This window comes from Capra hircus, chromosome 8 (assembly GCF_001704415.2).
Source record: "Capra hircus breed San Clemente chromosome 8, ASM170441v1, whole genome shotgun sequence".
NCBI lineage: Eukaryota > Metazoa > Chordata > Mammalia > Artiodactyla > Bovidae > Capra > Capra hircus.
The window spans coordinates 275,217-300,825 of record NC_030815.1 but is presented as its reverse complement, the minus strand read 5'-3'; the positions used below and the strand labels follow the sequence as shown (position 1 = coordinate 300,825).

Here is a 25,609-nt window from a genome sequence, read left to right as displayed (position 1 = left end):
CAAGAACACACAGGAGTAGGACCAAATGAGAGTCTGAGCTGCCCTACAGCAGATTCAGAGACCAGAGCAATGTTGAGGGCATCTTGGAGAGGTGAGGTGAACTGTGACTCCCAGAGAGGGAAAGGATGCTAAGAGCAGATACTCAATGAAGACATTTATTATTCCTATATTTGATTAGCTCTGTAGTTTCTTTTGGATTCTGCCCCGGCCCCCGCCCCTGCGTTTTTTCCCCCCTCTACTGTAGTTGTCAGTTTTACTAGCACTATGAAATCTAGTTAAGCTTTTGAGGTTTTTTTTTTTTTTTTTCAATCACAATGACACTTTTTTATTGCTGTTATAAACCTCTGGGTCTACATTGCCTTTTGCAGTTTTGTGGTGTTTTCTTTTCTTCCTCTTTTTGTAACTTTAGTTTAAAAAAATTTTTAAACCTATTACTTTTCTACATTTATTCCTTTGTTTGCTCTTCCTACTGTTCTTTTCCCCTTCAACTTAATCTTTAATATATATATATATAAATCTTTTTTATCTACCTCTATTTAACTTTGCATTTCTATTCTTTCTTTCCTTTCTTTATCTCACCATATTTGTTAGTTTTATTCTCATTGTTTTATTCCCCAGTTGGTACCTTGCTTTAGTTTTGTTGTCCAGTTTGTGCTTTAGTTAGTTTTGCTCTAAACTGGTAGACATCATTTTTGGTTTCCTTTGTTCACCAGGTCAATCTGTTATACTTTATTTCTACTGGAATGTTTTGATTTTGCTTATGCGTGTATATGTATATTCCATTATGTTAACTAATCTTTGCTTGATTTTGTAACTGGCATTTGTGTGGGGTTCATCTTTGGTTTATCATTTTTGGTATTTGTTTTAATATCATTTAGCGCCATAAAAAAGCCACCTATGGAATCTCTGTTCCTGGCCAGAGATCAAGCCCTGCGCCTTCAGAGCAGGAGCACTGACCCCAAGACCCTAGACTACCAGAGAACTCCTAATCCTAGGGAGTATCACACAGTGAGAGCTCCCACAAAGGAGACAACCTGAGGACGAGACCTGGCATCACCCAACCAGCAGTAGTACCCTGTGCAGGACGCCTGATCCAAAAAACAAGCAAAACAATACAAGCCCAGTCATCAGCACACAGGAGTACCCCCTCACTCAGCCTCGCCCATCAGGTAAAACAAACAGCGCAAATCTCACCCTACACAAAGCTAAAACAAACCACTGGACCAACCTTAGGAGGGCAGAAACCAAAACTAAGAAAGAATTCAACCTTGAAGCCTGGGAAAAGGAGACCTCAAACACAATATATTAAAAAAAAAAAAAATGAAAAGGCAGAGAAATACTGCACAAATGAAGGAACAAACTAGAAACACAGAAGTCCAAATAAATGAAGAGGAAATAGGCAACCTACCTGAAAAAGAATTCAGAATAATGATAGTAAACATGATCAAAAACCTTGAAAACAGAATGGAGAAAATGGATGAATCAATTAACAAAGACCTAGAAGAATTAAAGAATAAACATACAGAGACAAACTATACAATTACTCAAATTAAAACACTTTAGAAGGAATCAATAGCAGAATATCTGGAGTAGAAGAATGGATCAGTGAGCTGGAAGATAAACTTGCGGAAATAAGTTCTGAAGAGCAGAATAAAGTAAAAACAATGAAAAGAACTGAGGATAGTCTCAGAAACTTCTGGGAAAATATCAAAAGCACCAGCATTCAAATAATAGGAATCCCAGAAGACGAGAAAAATAAATGGGATGAGAAAATTTTTGAAGAGACTACATTGGAAAATTTCCCCAACATGGAAAAGGAAATAGCCAATCAAATTCAAGAAGAGGTGCAAAGAGTCCTGCACAAGGAGAAACACACCTAGACACATACTAATCAAACTAAAAATGATTAAACACAAGGAAAGAATATTAAAAGCAGCAAGGGAGAAGCAACAAGTAACACAGAAGTGAAACCCCATATGTTTTAGCAGCTGAACTTTCAGCAGAAACTTTGCAGCCCAGAAGAGAATGGCAGGATATATTTAAAGTACTAAGAAGGACCATTCAGGTATGACCTAAATCAAATCCCTTATGACTATAAAGTAGAAGTGAGAAATAGATTTAAGGGACTAGATACGATAGACAAGAGTGCCTGATGAACTACGGACGGAGGTTGGTGACATTGTACAGGAGACAGGAATCAAGAACAACCCCAAGAAAAAGAAATGTAAAAAAGCAAAATGACTGCCTGAGGAGGCCTTACAAACTGTGAAAAGAAGGGAAGCAAAAAGCAAAGGACAAAAGGAAAGATATACCCATTTGAACGCAGAGTTCCAAAGAATAGCAAAGAGAGATAAGAAAGGCTTCCTCAGCCATCAATGCAAAGAAATAGAGGAAAACAGTAGAATGGGAAAGACTAGAGATCTCTTCAAGAAAATTAGAGATATCAAGGGAACATTTCATGCAAAGATGGGCTCAATAAAAGACAGAAATTGTAGGGACCTAACAGAAGCAGAAGATATTAAGAAAAGGTGGCAAGAACACACAGAAGAACTACAAAAAAGATCTTCATGACCGAGATAATCATGATGGTGTGATCACTCACCTAGAGCCAGACATCCTGGAATGTGAAGTCAAATGGGCCTTAGGAAGCATCACTACGAACAGAGCTAGTGGAGGTGATGGAATTCCAGTTGAGCTATTTCAAATCCTGAAAGATGATGCTGTGAAAGTGCTGCACTCAATATGCCAACAAATCTGGAAAACTCAGCAGTGGCCACAGCACTGGAAAAGGTCAGTTTTCATTCCAATCCCAAAGAAAGGCAATGCCGAAGAATGCTGAAACTACCACACAATTGCACTCATCTCACACACTAGTAAAGTAATGCTCAAAATTCTCCAAGCCAGGCTTCAGCAATACATGAGTCATGAACTTCCAGATGTTCAAACTGGTTTTAGAAAAGGCAGAGGAACCAGAGATCAAATTGCCAACATCCGCTGGGACATTGAAAAAGCAAGAGAGTTCCAGAAAAACATCTATTTCTGCTTTATTGACTAATACGTCAAGGCTGTATATTGTCACCCTACTTATTTAACTTCTATGCAGAGTACATCATGAGAAACGCTGGGCTGGATGAAGCACAAGCTGGAATCAAGATTGCCAGGAGAAATATAGAAAACCTCGGATATGCAGATGACACCACTCTTATGGCAGAAAGTGAAGAAGAACTAAAGAGCCTCTTGATGAAAGTGAAAGAGGAGAGTGAAAAAGTTGGCTTAAAGCGCAACATTCAGAAAACGAAGATCATGGCATCTGGTCCCATCACTTCATGGCAAATAGATGGGGAAACAGCGGAAACAGTGGCTGACTTTATTTTTCTGGGCTCCCAAATCACTGCAAATGGTGATTGCAGCCATGAAATTAAAAGATGCTTACTACTTGGAAGGAAAGTTATGACCAACCTAGACAGCATATTCAAAAGCAGAGACATTACTTTGCCAACAAATGTCCATCTAGTCAAGCCTATAGTTTTTCCAGTGGTCATATATGGATTTGAGAGTTGGACTATAATGAAAGCTGAGTGCCGAAGATTTGATGCTTTTGAACCGTGGTGTGGAGATCCAACCAGTTCAACCTAAAGGAGATCAGTCCTGGTGTTCATTGGAAGGACTGATGTTGAAGCTGAAACTACAATACTTTGGTCACCTGATGCAAAGAGCTGACTCATTTGAAAAGACCCTGACGCTTGGAAAGTTTGGGGGCAGGAGAAGAAGGGGACGACAGAGGCTGAGATGGTTGGATTTCATCACCGACTCAATCGACATGGGTTTAGGTGGACTCCGGGAGTCACTGATGGACAGGGAGGCCTGGCACACTGTGGTCATAGGGTCGCAAAGAGTCAGACATGACTGAGAGACTGAGCTGAACTGAACAGAACTGAACTGAAGAAGGAAAAACTCAATACCAGGAAAGCAAACAACCCAATCAAAACGTGGGGAAAAGACCTACAGACATTTCTCCAAAGAAGACCCACCAATGGTTAACAAACATACTAAAAGATTCTCAGTATCACTCATTTTTAGAGAAATGCACATCAAAAATACAATGAGATATCACCTCACACATGTCAGAAGAGCTATCATCAAAGAGTCTAACAATAAATGCTGGAGAGGATGTGGAGAAAAGGGAACCCTCTTGCACTGTTGATGTTAATGTAAAGTGACACAGACACGATGGAAGATGGTAGGAATAAAAAACTAGGAATAAAACCACCATATGACTCAGCAATCCCACTATTGGGCATATACCTTGAGGAAACCAAAACTGAAAAAAACCGCCATGTACCCCAATGTGCACTGCAGCACTATTTACAATAGCTAGAACATGGACACAACCTAGATGTTCATCGACAAAGGAGTGGATAAAGAAGTTATGGTACAAAACATAATGAAATATTATTTAGCCATAAAAAGGAATTTGAGTCAGTTCCAATGAGATGGATGAACCTAGAGCCTATTATACAGAGTGAGGTAAGTCAGAATTAGAAAGATAAATATGGTACACTAACGCACATATATAGAATCTAGAAAGATGGTACCAAAGAATTTATTTAGAGGGCAGCGAAGAAGCAATGGACATAGAGAATAGACTTATGGACACAGGGAGAGGGCTGTAGAGGGTGAGATGTAGGGAGAGAGTAACATGGAAACTTACATTACCATATGTAACATAGAGAGCCAATGGGAATTTGCTGTATGTCTCAGGGAAATCAAACAGGGTCTCTGCATCAACTAGAGGGTTGGGATGGAGAGGGAGGTGGGAGTGAGGTTTAAGAGGGAGGGAACACGTGTATACCTATGGCTGATTCATGTTGATGTTTGACAGAAAGCAATAAAATTCTGTAAAGCAATTATCCTTCAATTAAGAAATTAATTTTAAAATATTTATATTAAATTCTTCCTATATCACAACCTCCAGATTTTATTAAAAAGAGAATAATTCTATGATCCGTATCCACATTAGTGGATACAGTGGGTATGATATTGTTCACAGCTGTATAACATGCTACCATGGCAGGGAAGGTACAGAACTGATGTAGGGGTGCAAGAGACCTTCACGAATATTTCTTTGCAGCTTCCTGTGAATCTAAAGTTATTTCAGATTAAAAATGTTTAAAAAAAAAAAAAGTGGGGTGGATGGGTAAAATAACACTCACCTGAGCCACAATAGACAGAATTCCTACCATAGCTATGAAAGCTGCAATTTTAACAGATCCAAATCCTATGACCTGTGAAAATGAACACATTTTGCAATGTATAAATAATACAAATTTTTTGCATTATATAAATAATAAGAAATGTTATGTTCCATTAAAGCTATAGAATAAAATAGTTGAGGAAAGTTCATGAAACCTTGACAATGGAAATTTAGGCAGTGCTCAAAGCTAAACCTATTTAACTAATAATTTATAGCTAAACCTGTCATGAGAAATCACTGTAAGCAGGCACAACTGAATATGACTAAGATTAACTACTAGCACAATATTTTCTATTACAGGTCTCCCTACTGTTTTCATATGCTTTCCCCACTACAATCCACCAAGAGCTATGTAACATTATCCACTACTAGGGAAAAAAATGAAGAAAAGAAAAATTTGATTTTTGATGCTGTCAACACAGAATATATTCACTTCGAAAGTTAAATGGTTCTCAACTTTGGCTGCATATTAAAATCATGTGGGCAACCGAGAAAGGGAGAGGGGAGAAAAGAGATGCTGGAACTCACTTGATATCAATTAAATCAGACTCTCTGGGCCCAGACACAGGTATGTTTTAAAAAGCTCCCATGGTTATTCCAATGAGCAGCCAAAGTTAGCTAGCAATGATGTCTAAGCCTCTTAAGCTTAAGAGCAGCTATGAAATGCCTGAAATTTTAAGTTTTAAACATCAAGTTTTTAAAGTTAGTTTGCCATCTATTGAAACTATAAAATCCAGAAAAAAAACTGTAAAAATTATTGTAAATAATCTTCACATTTCATAAATGATTATCTTGCTTCAAATCACACAATTAGCTAATGAGAGCCAGAATTCTGGTTCCCAAACCAGTGCTACTGACATTAACACTATCCTATCACTCTCCAATTGAATGCAATTAAAAAAAATGGAATCTATGGTGGTTTAGTTGCTAAGTCATGTTTACTTTTGCAACCCCATGGACTGTAGCTTACCAGGCTCCTCTGTCCATGGGACTTCTCAGGCAAGAATACCAGAGTGGGTTGCCATTTCCTTCTGTAGGGGATCTTCCCAACTCAGGATAGAACCCACGTCTCCTGGACTGCAGAGAGTCCTTACTGTTGAGCCACCAGGGAAGCCCATGTATGTATTTTTTAATTGAAGTACAGTTGATTTACAGTGTTGTATTAACTTGTGCTATATAGCAAAGTGACTCAGTTATACATCTATACATTCTGATGTTCTTTTTCCAGGACACTGAATATACAGAGTGCTATATACACTGTGCTATACAGTAGGACTTTGTTGTCCATTCATTCTATATGTAAAAGTTTGTATCTACTAACCCTAAAAAGCTAGTCCATCCCCCCTCATTCCCCAATAAATATATTTCTAAAACAGCTTTATTGAGGTAGAATTAAAAATACCATACAATCCACCCATTGCAAGCACACAATTCAATTCAATGGTTTTAGTATTGATATGGGTTTCCCTGGTGGCTTATATGGTAAAGAATCTGCCTGCAATGTGGGAGACCTGGGTTCGATCCCTGGGTTGGGAAGAAACCCTAGAGGAGAGCACAGCAACCCACTCCAGTATTCTTGCCTGGAGAATCCCCATGGACAGAGGAGCCTGGTGGGCTACAGTGCATGGGGTACCAAAGAGTTGGACACAACTGAGCAACTAGTACAGCACAGTACAGTATTGATACAGAGTTGGGCAATTATTACCATGATCAATTTTAGAAGATCTCATCACTCTTCAAAGAAACATGGTATCCCATCAGGAGTCCCATTCCCACAACCTACCCCACCACCCAGTCAGTAATCTACTTCCTGTCTCTCTGAATTTATTTATTCGGAGCATTTGATATAAATGGAATCACACTATATATGGTTCTGGGTTCTTTCATTTAGCATAACGTTTTCAAAGTTCACCCATCTTGTAGCATGTATCAGTGCTTCATTGCTTTTTATTGCCAAAAAAAAAACACCCTGTACATTGCATTGTACAGATGTATCATGTTTGTTGATCCATTTCATCAGTTAATAGGCAGATTGGCTGTTTCTACTTTGCTTCTACTTTTTGGCTATACGAATAATAATTTTTGTTAAGTGTTTTTGTACAGATAGGTGTTTTCAATTCTCTTGGCTATATACCTAGAAATAGATTTGCTGGGAACCCTATGCTGGACACTTTGAGGAACCACCAGGCCCTGTTCCACAGTAGCTACCCCATTTTACATTCCCACCAGCATGTATGAGGGTTGCCATTTCTCCATAGCCTAAGTTGTTGTTGTTTCTTTTTTATTACAGCTTTCTTAGCAGGTGTGTTTGGTTTCCTTGATGGGTATTGATGTTAGCCATCCTTTCATGTGCTTATTGGCCATTTGTATATTTTCCTTGAAGAAATATGTATTCAAAATCTTTTGCCTACTTTTTTAGTTGAGTTATATGTCTTTTTATTGTTGAATAAAGTTTTAAATATATACTGGATATTAAATTTCTTATAAAATAGATGATTTATAAGTATACACCATTTAAACTAAAAATATATGTGTTAATTATATGTGAGCTCTAAAAAGTGAGCATAAATACAGAATAACAGAATTATTCTGATTTGTTTTAACTGTTGTTGTTGATGGTGATATAAGCATATGTAGAGTTGGACTGTGAAGAAACCTGAGTGCCGAAGAACTGCTGCTTTTGAACTGTGGTGTTGGAGAAGACTCTTGAGAGTCCCTTGGACTGCAAGGGGATCTGGGTGTTCTATGGAAGGAATGATGCTAAACCTGAAACTCCAGTACTTTGGCCACCCCATGTGAAGAGCTGACTCATTGGAAAAGACTCTGATGCTGGGAGGGATTGGGGGCAGGAGGAAAAGGCGATGACAGAGGATGAGATGGCTGGATGGCATCACCGACTTGAGTTTGATGGACTTGAGTTTGAGTGAACTCTGGGAGTTGGTGATGAACAGGGAGGCCTGGCGTGCTGCGATTCATGGGGTCGCAAAGAGTCAGACACAACTGAGTGACTGAACTGAACTGATAGGAAAAATGGATAGAGAAGAAAATATTCACTGTTGTTAACTATACATGTGAAGAAAGGAGACTTTTTTTTTACTTTCTTCCTTGGGCTTTCCCATTTTTCCTACATTATTTTCCACATTAAATGTACATTTAATGATGCATATGTAATTTTCTACATTTAACACCTGGGCTTCCCAGGGAGCGCTAGTAGTAAAGAACCCACCTGCCAGTGTGGGAGATGCAAGAAACATGGGTTTGATCCTTGGGTCAGGAAGATTCTCTGGAATTAGGAAAAACCCCACTCCAGTATTCTTGCCTGGAAAATTCCATGGGCAGAGAGCCTGGCAGGTTATAGTCCACGGGGCCACAAAGAGTTGGACATAACAGACTGACTGAGCATGTACACACACACACACACACAAAATACAGTATCTCACTACTTTTCCCTCTAAATCTCCAGCATCCTCCAACCATGAATGAGTAAAACAAAAAAGGAACTGCTTGAAAAAAAAGCTTTACTTAATTGTGCTACCATATAAAATACTACAGTCTCACACTCTCAGGAAAACTGTGAGTGGCAAACTTAACAAATTTTATTTGAAATATCTCTAAAGATAGAGGAATTTATCTTAGGGGGAGGCTTGCTCCGACAAAGTGGAGCAAACCACTAGAAGAAGGACTCCAGTGAAACCAGTGAAAGACCAAGGCAGGGTTACAATGAAAGGCAGCTCAGACCTCAGCAACCCAAGAGACCTGAGACAGCAGCTGGAAAAGCAGACTTTTTTAAATTGCCTTAAGTCAACTGCCTTTTGGGGGAAAATGTGAAGCATAAACTTTTAAAGGGAGAAAAATCAGAAGACAGAAAAGATTACTTTGGTCATTATCTGTGACCTACCTTGAAGTCCACAGTGGTGTTTTTTTGTTTTTGTTTTGTAGTGGGGAGTGTGTCAGGGGCAGGTGGGGGTGGTTTGCAACATGTGGGATCTTACTTCCCCAACCAGGGACCGAACCTACATCATCTGCACTGGAAGCATGGAATCTTAACCACTGGACTGCCAGGAAAGTCCCTACAGTGGCCTACCGTAGATGACTAGGCAAACTGAATGTGATCAGTCAGACCCAGGGGTCACGGTTCTTCTGAAATAAATTTTACCTCTCTGAAATTTAATGAGTATTATTGAAGATTTAATAAATTTTGTTTCTACTAATTATTTCTGTGTAATTCTCAAGGAAATTTTTCCCACAGTGAACATTTTATTTTAAAAAATTATTGCACTAGAGTTCTCCTGACTACTAATTATATGTCAGCACCTACGTTTACAACTAGAAGTAAGTCAACACATTTTTTCCTCTTACAGGCTGTGTGCTTAGCTGCTGAGTCATGTCTGACTCTTTGTGACTCCATGGACTGTAGTCCACCAGGCTCCTCTGTCCATGGGGATTCTCTATGCACAAATACTGGAGTGGGTTTCCATGCCCTCCTCAGGGGAGCTTCCCAACCCAGGAATTGAACCGAGGTCTCCTGCATAGCAGGTGGATTCTTACCAGCTGAGTTACCCGGGGTTTTTCCATAAAACACTTCAAGACCGATCCCAGTCTCTGATTTTCCGGCATTCCTTACTCACCTGCCTGAGATAGAGGAAAAAACTTGAATACTGTCCAGCTTCAGGAAGGTATGAAAGAAAAACAGTGATGCAGATTAGCAAAATGGTAGAATCTTTTCCAACTTTCTTCAGTGACTAGAAATAAGCAGAAACAGAAACGTAAAAAGCAAATAGATACTGATGTCACTGATATTCTGGGATATTAGCTTCACTGTTTTTTGATTTCTTAAGGTGGATAACAAAAGATGAATGGATTAAAAAAGGAAGTGAGCCTTAACATAAAATCAATTACCACCTCTCTAAGGACATTACAAGTCCTAATTTCAAAGGTATATATTTCATATATTAGTCTTTTCTCTTTTTTAAAAAAACATTTTTGCTCATCTCATATGAATACTGGTTCATATACTGAAACAGATCCTGGACATACTATGAACAGACTCTGAAAAATAAAAAAACCCACACTGCTACAGAACCTTTTAAGAAAATCTCATCTCTTTTCACTCATAATAACTCCTTTAAAGCCACAAACATTACATGGTTTTCATTACACATAAATTTATTCTTTAAAATATTAATAATTTGTCCACACAATTGGCAGAAAAATAAATGTGCTCCAGGCATGGGGTCAGTGACAAGATTCTCTTGACTAGTAACAACCTTTTCAATATTATACCTTTGCCCAAAATCCTTACACCCTTTTCTACACAGGATGTCTGAGTAGACCAAAAGTTGCACCAAAAGTGCATCTCGTCTCTCATGGTAACCACATACTTCAGTTCAGTCAATCACTCGTGTCCAAATCTTAAGAATTATCAATTTTATATATTCTTTGGTGTACAGTTCACCTTTGTCCCTTATTTTCAATGAATTTTTTCTATTTTTACTAGAGAAAAAAATAAACCAGCAACTGCTAGGATGCTTGAATCTGCAGAAATGCACTTTTATTTGCATGGTTTAGAAAGATATTGAGGAAAGTAAGTGTTTTCATGTTTTTATTTACCGCAAAAGGGTCTGCTTGTTTCCAAGAAATCCGGGCTCCCCAGGAGAGAGGTCTCATTTTCTCTGGCAAAGATTCCGGAACAGCCAACAAGATGAAGCAGATGTCTAGAAGAGCTACCACTGTGGCTACTAGCACAACAACGCTGTCTCCATAACTGGCAGAAAGGTACGCTCCAATGGCTGGGCTGCTAACCAGACTGGCTGCAAAAGTGGCTGAGACCTATGGAGAAAGAACACTCTCACCCAGGGCTGCATCTACAGCAGGTGTGCACTTACATTCCTGTTTCCAGCCAGGGTCCCGCAGGTGCATATCTAAAACCAGCCTTCTCTAACTTTAAAAATACAAAAGGACTGTATTGCATACAACTTTTAAGAATTAAAAGTAATTTTCTTTTAAGAATTTGCTCACAAGTTATTAACCAATTTGAATAACTTTCTAATTCTTGTAGCTTTACTCTAGAAAGCTACACGAACAAAAAAATGATTTATTTAGAAATAAAAAATTGTAAAACCTTCCCCACAAATAAACCATACATATTTTAATCTTCTGTAATTAGGGAACAGGGATATAGAAGGAAAGGAACAAAAAAGTTTTTGCAGGGTTGATAAAAAAAATCTACAAACTACTCAGAAACTAGGCTTGATTTCATCTTCCAAAACTGTGCACCGTTTCACCATTTCATTAGCACTAATTGGGGGTGGAAATCCCTGGCAGTCTTAGAAAAAGCTATATAACAACAACAAAAATGCAAAAAGATTTGTTGAAGGAGACCTCAAAAGCTTTGTAATTAGAGAAATCCCTGGGCTAGGAGTTTCTGTCATGCTGTCACCCTCAACGTCCTAATACCAAAGACCACTGAGTCAGCTGATCACTTACAACTTGAATCCATATAAGCATGTAGAAGGCTCTCTTTATTTTGAAATGTAGTCTGAATGTTCAGAAGCTTAAGTGGACAGCCTCCAAATTATAACCAGACTGGGTGTGAAAAGCACATTTATAAGCTGGTCATCTAAACTTCTAATGGATTTTAATAGCAACTACAGAAATCATTAACTATGACTGAAATTATGACTCCTGGGTAACCAATGATATTCTTCCTTTATCCATAACCCCCAAGTGACTGTAAAAATACAATGTATTGGAAATTAGTATTATACCAAAATTATAAAAGCCAAAAGTTAAAAATTTCTGGGGGAGAAAAGGAAGTACATAGAATTCCAATTTGAGGAATAGGAATTTCCTGGTTCAATAATTATTGAGTATTTATATGTGCTAGAAAAATAAGAAAACAGAGCTCCTGCCCTTAATTACATAGCATTCCAAGTGTAAAGAACTAAAGATCATGGAGCATACAAATATCTCAGTATTTGTCAAAAGGATATTTTTAATTATTCTGTATCTGTAAGATAGCTTGCAAACTTTTTTTCTTTTTCTTTTTTCAGGTTTGCCATCTCAACATCTAACACACAGAGTTAAATGCAAAGGTTAGTCATTGGCCAAACCCTGAGTCCTATGATCCAGTCCAGGCAACCTTAAGGCCTGGAGGGCATATTTCAGCAGGGCACTCCTCTAAGTAACTTCTCTCAACATACCTATGACCAGGCATTATTATAACTGGCATTTTACAGATGAAGAACCGAGCTAGAGATAGGGAAACTAAGTCATGACCACTTTGGTTCCAGAACTCTCTCTCTCTGAAATCCTTCCTTAAATACTACTGCTTAGCACAGCAGCTTTGTGAGGGATTTTTCTGATGAAGGCAAAAGAACAAAAATCTAGTAAAACTGAAGAGGAACAGTGTTTCCTGCAATGTTGAGAAAAGCTTCACAAGTGTGATAAATGAGGCTTCTGGCACCCCTCAACTCTGCTGACCACCCCTAAAAAGCCCACCTTCAACATCCTGCCTTCTTTGAAGCTTTCCTATCTGTTTCTCCCTCTGTCCTCCTCCACAGCATTCAGGAGATGTCCTGTTTTAGGACATGACATGAGAAACATTCAGGGGAGGCAGGAAGAAGGAAGGAAGGAGAAGCAAGTAATAGCTAGAGGGCGAGTGGCTTGGAGAAGTTTTTAAACTACTGATGTCTAAAGTCAACAAACTAAAAATGACTGTTGTGTTTTGTGGAACAACAGTAACTGGCATATATGTCCATCACTGAGCCATACAATTATTCATTCAGTCAACACTGAATGACTGCTTACTGTCTTTCAGGAAGTGGAATTTAACAGAAAGAATAAGACTCAGGAGAGAAGTAACCTGAGTTTCTGGCATTCAGTCCCTCTCCAACCATTCAACAATCCAGTCAGGTTACCTTTCTTCTTCCATCTTCTTACTATAAACATTTCAAACACAGGAGAGTTGAAAGAAGAACAAAATGTACACTAAAGGGGAGCAAAATAAGCTACCCTAAAATGTGCCACTTTGGCATGTGGATTGTTTCAAGCAGAAGGCAATTTATGACCCAGGAGACTCAGGCAAAGCTTTTTACCTTTCCCAGAATAGCCTACTGCAGTCCATAGGGTCTAAGAGTCAGACACGACTGAGTGACTGAACTTAGCTGATAACAACCTGAAAGAGCTTAGAAAGGAGGCCTATACCAAGAAATACTGGTAAATACTAGATAACTTTTTACATTAGATACTAAATACTAAAGATAACTTTTTGTATTAAAAGATAATATTATGATAAAGATACTAAGTACTAAAGATAAATTTTTAATATTAGAAAGACTTACCTACATGTAATGGCAAACATTTGATTTGCTCTCCTTGTCTTCCTGTGAATTATCTTCCTCCCCTTTGAAGTCCCAGACCCCTATAGTCTTTCTCCTTAGCTCAGGATGGTATATAAGCCTCATCCAGTGACAGTTCTTGAGCCTTTCACATCTTTGTGACACTCCCACACATATGAAATTAAATTTGTTTTCTCCTATTAATCTATCTTTGGTTTTAGTTGCTAAATCGTGTCTCACTCTTGCAACTCCATGGACTGTAGCCCACCAGGCTCCTCAGGATTCCCTAGGTAATAATACTGGAGTGGGTTGCCATTTTGTTCTACAGGTTCTCCCCAACTTTATGTCAATTAAATTATTTTGCTCACTCTTCCCTTGTGGCTCAGCTGGTAAAGAATTCGCCTGCAATGCGGGAGAACTGGGTTTGATCCCTGGGTTGGGAAGATCCCCTGGAGAAGGGAAAGGTTACCCCACTCCAGTATTCTGGCCTGGGGAATTCAGTGGACTGTATAGTCCATAGAGTTGCAAAGAGCTGGACACAACTGAGCGACTTTCACTCCCTTAACTCAAAGAACCTAAAAGGGAAGAAGGGAAAACTTTCCCTGTTCATACCCACATACCCCAAGAGGTTCAGACATTGAACACATGCCCACAAATGCTCACCTGTCACTTTCCCCCATTGAACCACTTAAGTATTTCTCAAGGTTGTGACACTCTGACCTAAATGGTTTCAGACTGCCATCTTTCATCGGTCTTTCTTCTCCTACATAATCACAATGCCAATATCTTGCCTAAGAAAATCAGAAGTGACTTTCTAATATTCAATTATCCCAAAAAGGTCTCCTATAACTTTTGTTATTGACTCAACAATTATTTCCTGAATGAATGCAGTCCTTTTTCTATAGTACTACATTCCAAATAAGTGTCTGAGTCATACAACCTGCAATACAGTGACAATAAATTAACATAACTGAGGTTCTATCACCTCTCCAGTTCTAATTAGGTGCACAGAGATCTATGATTGTAGCAACTGTTTATTGTTTATGGTTCCTCAAGAGATCAGCTAACAAGAAACAAATCAAACCAAATTAAAAAAACTTTGCAAGTGACAACTCACATATCCTGCCAATCTTCCAACACTACTAAAACCAAAGGATAACTCAGTAGCAATTTCTACCTTGCTATTTTTAGTTTCTTACAAGTCTCCTTTTTTATTTCAACTGTTTTGGATTTTCTTTACATGTTTAACACTATTTTAATAAAAGCTCACTTTCTAGTAAATTTTTAGTAGAATGTTTATTATTTCTCTGGTTAAAAACCATAATCTATTATCTTACCCATCCATAAGCAGTACTTCGCTCATGTTCCTGAGTGACATCAGCTACATAGGCAAATATCACAGAGAACGTGACTGAGAAGACTCCAGATATGGAAATCATTGCAAAATACCACCTATAAAAAGATTATTTTAAGCATTCATGAGAGAAGTAGTGTATATACACTTTTATAATCAAAACCAAAGATATCATGTAAAGGTTATACACCAAAATATAAATTGTAAAAATACATGTATATTTAAAGGTATAAAGGACAACTAATAAAATTATAATCAAGATGGAGAGGAAGTAGAAACATACCAATATTGTCATTGCTCAAGGGGTGTTAGTACATGCAGTTTAAAAAAAAGAAAAAGTAGGAGTATGCAGTAAAGTTAGTTTTAATGGTAGCCAGAACAGAAATTAAAACTTTCTAAATTTCTGAGTTTTAGCTGAGAAAAATACATATACACAAAAGCAGGAAGCATTTTAAAAATTAATATAAGACAAAAAATTTCTACCATATAAAATAGATGTTTAACAAAAATCTAGTTAAAATATTAGCCAACAGAATCTCATAGAACAAAATGTAGTATTTTAATTCTAGGATGTAATGATGTTTCAATATTAGAAATCTATTAATATAATTAATCATGGTAACAGATTTAAGGAGAAAATTCAAATAATCTCCACTGATACTAATGGCATCAAAACTTGATATTCCCTTGATTTTAAAAAAGAAAATCTCTAAACAAAATAGGAACTAGCATTTTTCAACCCAAAAGCTAGCTTGATAGTCAAGGATGAAACATAAAATTTCCTTCATATACATGAGGAAGATAGGTCCATAATCATCAATTTTATTTAACAATAATAAAAGATTTTTATTTTATGCATTAGTCAATACAAGCAATAGAAGCAGCTGCATGACAACTGGAAGAGAAGAGGTAAAATCATTTTAAGATTCTAAAGAAAAAAATTGTAAGATATTGAGAGGACAAAAAACCTAATGCATCAGAAAAGTAGGACTTGAACAGAAAGAATCAATACCAAAAAGTATTTTATAGAAATCTATCTGGTAGGAACCAAAATGATTCCTTATAGGTACTCAACACATTTAGAACATGACAAATATTGACATAAAATTCCTATCAGATAACCAAACGAGAGTATTCACATTGAGTATCCCCCAAATCTATCAGTTGCATTTAAACCCAAAATGACTGAAACACAAAAGACCCTTCCATTCTAAACTGTGTTATTCACATAGGAATAGCATCTCAGCAACAGGAATTCTGACCAAAATATCATTCATTCTTTGGGCTCAATAAAAACTAAGTTACAAGTCAGGTACAAATTTCAACACATTTTTATTAACCAAATGACTTTGGTTATTACATGCTGATTATTCTCTCCCTATTTATCATGAAAAAATAAGATCAAATTAAAATTTACATTATGATTCAGAATAGGCTGCTGGACATAATACGGTACACACTAAAGTGACTCCTGCCCCCTTTTAAAAAATTAATTCATTTTTGTCTGCACTGGGTCTTTGTTGCTGGATGCAGGCTTTCACGAGTTGTGGTGGGTGGGCTTCTCATTGCGGTGGCTTATTGTGGGGCACCAGCTCTAGGGCACGAGGCTTCAATAGCTGTGGCACACTGGCCTACTTGCCTAGTGGCATGTGGAATCTTCCTGGGCCAGGGATCAAATTCGTGTCCCGAGCACTGGCAGACAGAATTCCAACTGGACCATCAGGAAAGTTGGACTCTTGACTTTTGATGTAAACTATGTTCATGTCAGTGCCCTAGAACAGGGGTCTTCAACCCCCAGGCGGCGGCCTGTGGCCTGTTAGGAAGTGGGCCACCCAGTGAGAGGTGAGCAAGAGAAGCTTCACCTGCTGTTCCCCATGGCTCCCCAACGCTCTCATTACAACCAGAAACACACACCCACCCCTCCTTGTCTGTGAAAAAATTGTCTTCCGTGAAACTGGTTCCTGGTGCCATAAAGCTTGGGGATTGCTGCATGAGCTGACAAAAACAACATATCTTCAAAGTCAAATGAGCCACAACTGAGTGAGTACAGAGACTGCCCCCTCTCAGGACCCAATCATGTAACTTACCTCATGACAAAAACAACTGCCCTTAGAGACATCTTTTATTTCTATTTCTTCACCTAAGTAACTATCTTAGACATTCATGTCCTCATTTATAAAATGGGCATGATGGCAACTGCCTACTTGTTTTCAGTATTAGCAAAGAGTTCAAATGAAAATACAGGAACAATTGTTCTGCAAAGGTTGAAAAGTGCACTGTAGATGTATTGTCCATATGTGACTCCAAACAGACAGTCATGATGGAGGGCCTAATCACTCACCATGGACTGATTCTCATCAGTGGAATTGGGAAGCAGGTGAAGAAGACAGTGACAAGAAGAAAGGGCTTCCTTCCCCACACATCAGACAGTGCACCTATGAGTGGGGCACTCAAAAACGAGAGCAGACCCTGGAGAAGAAAGCAGAAGCAAGGGTCAAATTTATAATGTGATTCCCCCAATTACTTATAATTTTCATTTTCTAAATGAATTTCTAAATGCTCTAATTCATTTTAGTGGCTCTGAAACAGAATAATTTGTAACATTAAATACAACCTGTTTTTTTAAAAAAAGATTCTAACAAAATTTGTAAGCATGCTATTTGAGAGGGAAGAAAAGGATAAAAGCTTGTTTTCTGGGTGAAACTGGAAAAGTGAGGTGATATGAAATATATATACTCATAGCTGGCCCTTAATGTGAACACACACCAAAGGTATGGGAAGAACCCAGACACTTAATTCATTTTATAAAAACATACAGCATATCTATTACGTGCAAAGCTCTGAATTAAGTGGTGAAAGGAAGACACTCAGATGAATATGTACTTTCTGCTCTTAAAGGGCTTGTAAGCTAACAGGGATAAACAGGATGAATGTGCATATACTAAATGTCCATAAAAGAAGTAGATTCTATTTGTCTGATGAATTTAGGATCAGTTCAGTTCAGTTCAGTCGCTCAGTCGTGTCCGACTCTTTGCGACCCCATGAATCGCAGCACGCCAGGCTTCCCTGTCCATCACCAACTCCCGGAGTTCACTCAGATTCACATTCATCGAGTCAGTGATGCCATCCAGCCATCTCATCCTCTGTCATCCTCTTCTTCTCCTGCCCCCAGTCCCTCCCAGCATCAGAGTCTTTTCCAATGAGTCAACTCTTCGCATGAGGTGGCCAAAGTATTGGAGTTTCAGCTTTAGCATCATTCCTTCCAAAGAAATCCCAGGGCTGATCTCCTTCAGAATGGACTGGTTGGATCTCCTTGCAGTCCAAGGGACTCTCAAGAGTCTTCTCCAACACCACAGTTCAAAAGCATCAATTCTTCAGCGCTCAGCTTTCTTCATAGTCCAACTCTCACATCCATACATGACCACTGGAAAAACCATAGCCTTGACTAGATGGACCTTAGTCAGCAAAGTAATGTCTCTGCTTTTGAATATGCTATCTAGGTTGGTCATAACTTTCCTTCCAAGGAGTAAGCGTCTTTTAATTTCATGGCTGCAGTCACTATCTGCAGTGATTTTGGAGCCCCCCAAAATAAAAGTCTGACACTGTTTCCACTGTTTTCCCATCTATTTCCCATGAATTTAGGATAGAGATAATGAAAAGTTGCACAAGAGTTGAGGCTAAAGGGAGGCGAGAGCACCACCACACGTAAGCAAAGAAAGTAAAAAAACCTCACATTTATCACTTTCTCATAATTTGCTAGTCACCCTGCTGGTTGACCACTTCCATATCAATTTCTTTTTTGATGTCAGGGCCCTCTGAGGTGGCCACAGGCCTGCCTCTCAGACTCTGTTGGTGTCACTGTCCTCCCTTTAGATGCTATGCCTATATGCATGGCCACCACCACCTACATTATGAATAGTTTTCCAATCTCTCTTCTGAGTTCTGTGTCTATAGTCAAATGGACTTTCCTACTTGGACATTTAACATGAACACTGTTCCCTATAAACCTGACCAAACACCCACACTTCCTATCTTGGCTAAGAAGCTGTCCAAAACTTCCCCATCATTCCTTTGCTCCCCAAGGTGATTTTTCAGACCATTCTCTTATAATGACCTCTCTTGGTCTATCCCCTGCTGTGATGCATTTCAGCATTTCTTGCCTGGATTTAAATAAAAAAATCCTCTGTTCCCTGCCCTTGGTTCTACTTCCTTTCAATCTGTCCTCCACATAATTCCAAGAGAAACCTTGATGAGCTGCAGACTTCAGTTCTTTGATCCCCTGTTTAAAATCCCAACTGTACAGAATTGAAATTCTTCAAGTGTTTGAACTCTGCTTTTAAATAGTAAAATTAAAAATGAGTGGCGGAAAACCAAGACAGATGAGATAAAAGCGGGGAGATGTTGATAAATAATGAAACTAGATGATGAGTACATGGGTGTTTATTATCTTATTCTCTCCTTTTGTATATCTGAATTTTCATAATATATTAAAAAAAAAATCTTCAGCACAGCATACAGATAGAACCCTTCAAAATCTAGTACCTAGCACACATCCTACGTTTTGGCTATATGCAATACTTCTTAGTTTTCTGAACATACTACATTCCTTTGTGCAAATGGGCATTTGCAAGGCCCTTGCTGTGCTTTTAGGCATTTTCCACACTTGGACCTGGTAAACTAGTAGTCATTCTTTTCAACTCTGGGCCAGGAGTACCTCTTCCTCTATTTTCTTAGCTACTCAAACAGAATTAATCACACTCGTTTCTGAGGGGTGCAAAACAAATAACTCCTGTCTCCACTCTGGCACATATCTCTTCTATTGTAACTATAATACACTATTACAATTACTTGTTACTTGTCTATCTTCTTTATTAGATTAGAAATTGAGATTAAGGTTAGAGGAATGATTTTCTTTCATCTCTGTACCCTTGGTACCTACCACACAGTCTGGTGATAAAGGTTTGCAAAGAGGTTTGGTAACCTGAATAGAACTTTTATGAGGAAATCAACTCAGGCTGAGAAGAGAAACAACAGGATTCTAATCCGCTATCAGCCACTAGTAAACCCAGAGACAATGGGCCAGGAGACAGGTAAACCGAGGCAAGGGGGAGGTAAGACTAAGATTCAGTGGAGGGGAGGTAAGCTTAGGAGAAAAGCATTTGACTCCTCTGAAATAAAATATTAATCTATGCCTATCCTTGGAAGAAAAGCTATGACAAAACTAGACAACATATTAAAAAGCAGAGACATTACTTTGCCAACAAAGGTCCTTACATTCAAAGCTATGGTTTTCCCAGTAGTCATGTATGCATGTGAGAGTTGGACCCTAATGAAGGCTGAGCACTGAAGAAGTGATGCTTTTGAACCGTGGTGCTAGAGAAGACTCTTGAGAGTCCCTTGGACTGCAAGGAGATCAAACCAATCAATCCTAAAGGAAATCAATCCTGAATATTCAATGGAGGAACTGACGCTGAAGCTGAAGCTCCAATACTCTGGCCACCTGATGGGAAGAGCTGACTCATTAGAAAAGACCCTGATGCTGGTAAAGATTGAAGGCAGGAGGAGAAGGGGACGACAGAGGACTAGACAGTTGGATGATATCACTGACTCAATGGACATGAGTTTGAGCAAGCTCAGGGAGATGTTGATGGACAGGGAGGTCTGGTATGCTGCAGTCCATGGGATTGCAAAGAGTTGGACAAGACTGAGTGACTGAACAACAAGGCATCAAACTGTGCAATTTATAAGACACATTGGATTTCCAGCATTTGGTCTGTTTTTGCATCAAAAGAGTTAAATGATCTCTTTAACTAAGAGCCAAACAACTGCAGAAGTAAGGCTGAAATTCATGCCCTGCAATATCAGTTTTATAAATTTAGAAAAGCAAATCTTTTACGTTGCTTTAAAATCCTCTAAAAATATCAAATACCTGAGTTCTTGGGTAGTATAGAACTGGTCAAGAAAAACATGGTAATAAATTTAAGAGGCCAAAAGAATAGAAATAAGAATCATCTCAAAAACAGTAACAAAATCTAAACACAAAGAACCCTGGAAAATTTTTTGGACAGTTCTGATTTTATATTTCATACAATAAGATATGGAATGCATGCCATTAAAACAAAGGACATGAGAAGGCCAAGAATTAAAGTTTTATTTAAAATAATGCAGTTTTTACAAAAAAAAAAAAAGATACTATTATCTAGATTCTGGATTTCAATTGTAATTTAATCTATTAAGTAATTATTATTTTAAAATAATGCTCAGTGACAACTGTTGTTCAGTTGCTCAGTAGTGTCTGACTCTTTGTGACCCCATGGACTGCAGCCCACCAGGCTCCCCTGTTTTACACCATCTCCAGAGTTTGCTCAAACTCATGTCCATTGAAAAGATGATGCCATTCAACTATCTCATCCTCTGTCACCCCCTTCTCCTCCTGACCTCAATCTTTCAATCATTAAAAGATCATTATATTTTTTAAAAATAATTCTCAGTGACAACAGATACTCAAAATAGCCTCTGGGAGAACCTACATTTATTATGATGCTGAAATACAATCTAATAAAATACTTGCCTCTTTGGAAAACTTGTATTTTTCAAAAATCAAAGACTTTCTGCTGTTTCAGAATTACTTCTTTATCACCCAGTCCATCCTAGATCCTATCATGACACATTATTAGAACAGCAGATTGAGAGGGCAAGTACTGCAGCAGTCCTAAAGAGGAAGAGCATGATTTGCAAATGAGAAAATATTTAAAGATTAAAACCAGACTGGAACTTCCCTGGTGGTCCAGTGGTTAAGACGCCACACTCCGAATGCAGCGGACACAGGTTTGATCCCTGGTCTGGGAACTAAGATACCACATGCCACAAAGCATGGGCAAACAACAACAACACCAGAGTGACATCAAAATCTTAGCGTTTAGCATAAATATAGTTAGCTCTCATTATCTACACTGGTTATGTTCTGTAAGTTTTCCACGAACACCGAATTAAGAGAATCTGGAACTGCTGTTGTAGAGGAAACAGAAGGTTGTATTCCCACCATTCTCTGGTCACATATTTTAATTAACTGATCAATATATAACCTTGGTTTACGTGTATTTCTCTTGAAAGATGACTTATTTAATATGTAGGCTGCTGACTTATTAACACTGAAGTCTCAGCCTCAGCACTATGACTCATGTCTGAATGAGGCTTATCTAACACAGTATTTTCTCCATAATGTATATCAACACTCCCCTACACTAAGAAACACTTAACAACACTTGGTCATTTTAAACAGGAAAATTGTCAACAAAAGGAACAAAAATGCAAGATGCATAGCACTAAATGGACTGCAAAATTGACATGCTCACAGTATGAGACCTGAAACAAAGAGTGTCCTTTGTCCAGCCTGAGCTGGAAACATGCAGCTGGGCAGCTCAGACTGCTTCCTCATGCCACACATGCATGAACATGAAAGCACTGTCCTGACTCAGAGGTTGCAGATGAATTTAGTGAGTAGGCAGATTCTGCAAATAAGAAATCTGGAAGTAACAAGGGCTGAATGTGCTAAGCCATGCTATCAGGGTTCAGTGCCTACTGGATAAAACATGGTGTGCAGAGTCCAGTGTGGACCAAGAATTAGTATGTCAGTTTTGTAAATTAGCTTCCCAGTCCAGCAGATTTTTAAGGTGGCATAATTAACTGGTCAGTAATCCTAACATGGCCTTCAGTTCACTTCATTTGCTCAGTCGTGTCCGACTCTTTGTGACCCTCTGGACTGCAGCACACCAGGCTTCTGTGTCTATCACCAATTCCCAATGCTTGCTCAAACTCACATCCACCGAGTCGGTTATGCCATCCAACCAACTCATCCTCTGCCATCCCCTTCTCCTGACTGCTGCCTTCAATCTTTCAGGGTCTTTTCCAGTGAGTCAGTCCCCTGCATCAGGTGGCCAAAGTATTGGCATTTCAGCTTCAGCATCAGTCCTTCCAATGAATATTCAGGACTGATTTCCTTTAGGATTGACTGGTTTGATCTCCTGGCAGTCCAAGGGACTCTCAAGAGGCTTCTCCAGCACCACAGTTAAAAAGCGTCAGTTCTTCAGCTCTCAGCTTTCTTTATAGTCCAACTCTCACATCCATACATGACTACTGGAAAAACCACAGCTTTGACTAGATGGACCTTTGTTGGCAAAGTGATGTCTCTGCTTTTTAATATGCTGTCTAGGTTAGTCATAGCTTTTCTTCCAAGGACCAAAAGTCTTTTAATTTCATGGCTGCATTCACCATCTGCAGTAATTTTGAAGCCCAAGAAAAGAAAGTCTCTCACTGTTTCCATTGTTTCCCCATCTATTTGCCATGAAGTGATGGGACCAGACGCCATGATCTTAGTTTTTTGAATGTTGAGCTTTAAGCCAGCTTTTTTGCTCTCCTCTTTCATTTGCATCAAAAGAGTCTTTAGTTCCTTTTCTCTTTCTGTCATAATGGTAGACATGGCCTTACAGGCTCTAATTTGACAAAATAGCAATTAAAGCTTATTGTTGAATTAAATACAATTATCTATAAACTTTTTAAAGCATATAAAGAATGGCAATTACAACTCACTTGAAGCAAAAATACATGAATTTTATACTTTATACAGCTATCATAAAAGTATTAAGCATAAGGTGTCCTTAACATTAGCAGCTGACAAATATTTGACTAAATAAATGTGTTAATACTGTTAAAGTTTTAAAACTAAAAAAATTTTTTGTTTTGTTTCCTTCAAATATTTTAATTAACTCTGTAACTCAGTATGAGAAAAATGGTACCCATGAAAAATAAGATATAGTCACTTAACTGCTTTTGAAAACTTTAATTTTTCAATGAAAAAGTTCACATCTTATGACATCCTTTATAAGCCACAAGGACGTAGAACATATAGACATAGATTACCCCCAAATTATATCATTCACTTTGATTTTGCAGACAGTATTTTACTAATAATGACTTTCATCTCTTTCATTTTTTAAAAGGAGATCAAAGAGAAATTTTCACACTGATGGGATTGTTTTTATTTATATAACTGACAAATGCAAATTTTTCACATAAAAAATAGTCCTAAAACAAGAAGCACCTTTCAGACCTAGGATACATTATACCCTACACAGTACACAGCTTTTCTTTCCAGGACGCACAACAATCAGTTTTATAGGACAAATGACAAATATGACACACTAAAATCTAGGAAAGGTGATTTGAAAAGCATGAGGAAGGTCTAAGAACAGCTAGTAATTCTGAAACTTCTGGGAGAGACCAATAAGGGCAAGAGGGCTGAAATGTTTTCTTTTGATTAAGGGAGAAAAGGAGATGGACATGGGGAAGATCCACTGAAACAAAATTTTAATTAAAATATAAAGAAACAGACTGTTTTCACAGGTTTTCCCTTAATCTTAGAAGTAATAGGGCCATTACTTCAAATTGATTCCAAGAAAAAATAACAGCACATCTATATGCCACTCTGTTCTATGGCTTTCATACAAATGTCTTACCCTATGAGAAGGGTACTACTAGGGTAAGTAACTAGCCTAAGGCTCAGGGCTCATAAGCAGTAGAACCAGGATTCAGCTCAGGCTGAGTTGGCTCTAAGACCTGAGATTAACCCGGCCCATAATTCAAATCAATTATCACACTATTTTTCTTACTAACATTTTAGTGTCTCTGTCCTGAAGCACACAAAGTACTAGACTTTACCTACTTGTGAATTCTCTTAAGCACATTTCAATAAATGTATAAATTACCAGTCTGTTATAAAATGATATTTAAAATTTATGAAGTCATCTCTCTCAAGTAGTTTGCTTTACAATATTGTTTACAGATAATTAAAAGGATAGTTTTTATCCAACTTCCTGTCCAAATTAAGGAAGCAAGATTGTGTACGTGCGTGTATGAAAAACACTTCTGTATTTAGTAATACTGAAGAATAGCTAAAAGGGGACTTTAAAGGTATCTTGTTTTTTATTTTTTAATTCTTAGAGACATCAGTCAACAATTTCTCTGTGTGTTTGTGCTATGCAATGGTTGATGATTTAATTCATGAAATCGCAGGATGAGACAGTTTGGCAATAATTCCTAGGCTCAGATAAACTCTTGACATCTTAAATGTCCCTGTATGAGTGTTCAGGCAGAGGCTCTACATGACCATGTCCTTGATCAGACTTAACCATCCAGTCTAGACTGAGAAGAAGCATTCCATGTGAATCCCTGTGGTCAAGCCCTGGGATGGATTGCTGGGTCTTCCACTTTCCCCCTCTTTCAGCCTCTTGCTGTGATGTTAAAGCTAGACAAGAATAAAGCAGCATGCTTTGGAGGCACTTTGTTCATACTGATTGACCCAGCTATATACCAATCCTGGACATCCAGCCAACTTAGTTTTTGTTAGTTTGGGACACTGATGAAGATATCTAGTTTTTAAATATGTATAAAATAAGCTAAAGAAGAAAGCTAAAAGAAGTTTCAAGGTGGACACTGGGCAATCAGACCAACTGTTTTCATGAAGAATGTTATTAGTCACTCCATCTGGTCATATTAAATCCAGCAGTAATAACTTGACTTCATCTACTAAGTCAAACCACAGCATCTCAGCCTGGTTATACTTCCAACGAAGTGTAGCCAAAACTACTTTAGTGGTTAGTTTTA

General features: G+C 38.2%; 1 protein-coding gene across 1 annotated transcript in view; it reads right to left on the bottom strand.

The window, feature by feature from the left end:
• Positions 1 to 25,609, bottom strand: part of MFSD14B (major facilitator superfamily domain containing 14B) — a 118,643-nt gene that overhangs the window by 12,565 nt on the left and 80,469 nt on the right. The window contains exons 4-8 of the mRNA XM_005683502.3: positions 17,289 to 17,416; positions 14,931 to 15,045; positions 10,865 to 11,083; positions 9,883 to 9,996; positions 5,214 to 5,285 (exon numbers count right to left, since the gene is read on the bottom strand). Coding sequence (XP_005683559.2) covers positions 5,214 to 5,285; positions 9,883 to 9,996; positions 10,865 to 11,083; positions 14,931 to 15,045; positions 17,289 to 17,416 — 648 coding nt within the window. The remainder of the gene's footprint in view (positions 1 to 5,213; positions 5,286 to 9,882; positions 9,997 to 10,864; positions 11,084 to 14,930; positions 15,046 to 17,288; positions 17,417 to 25,609) is intronic.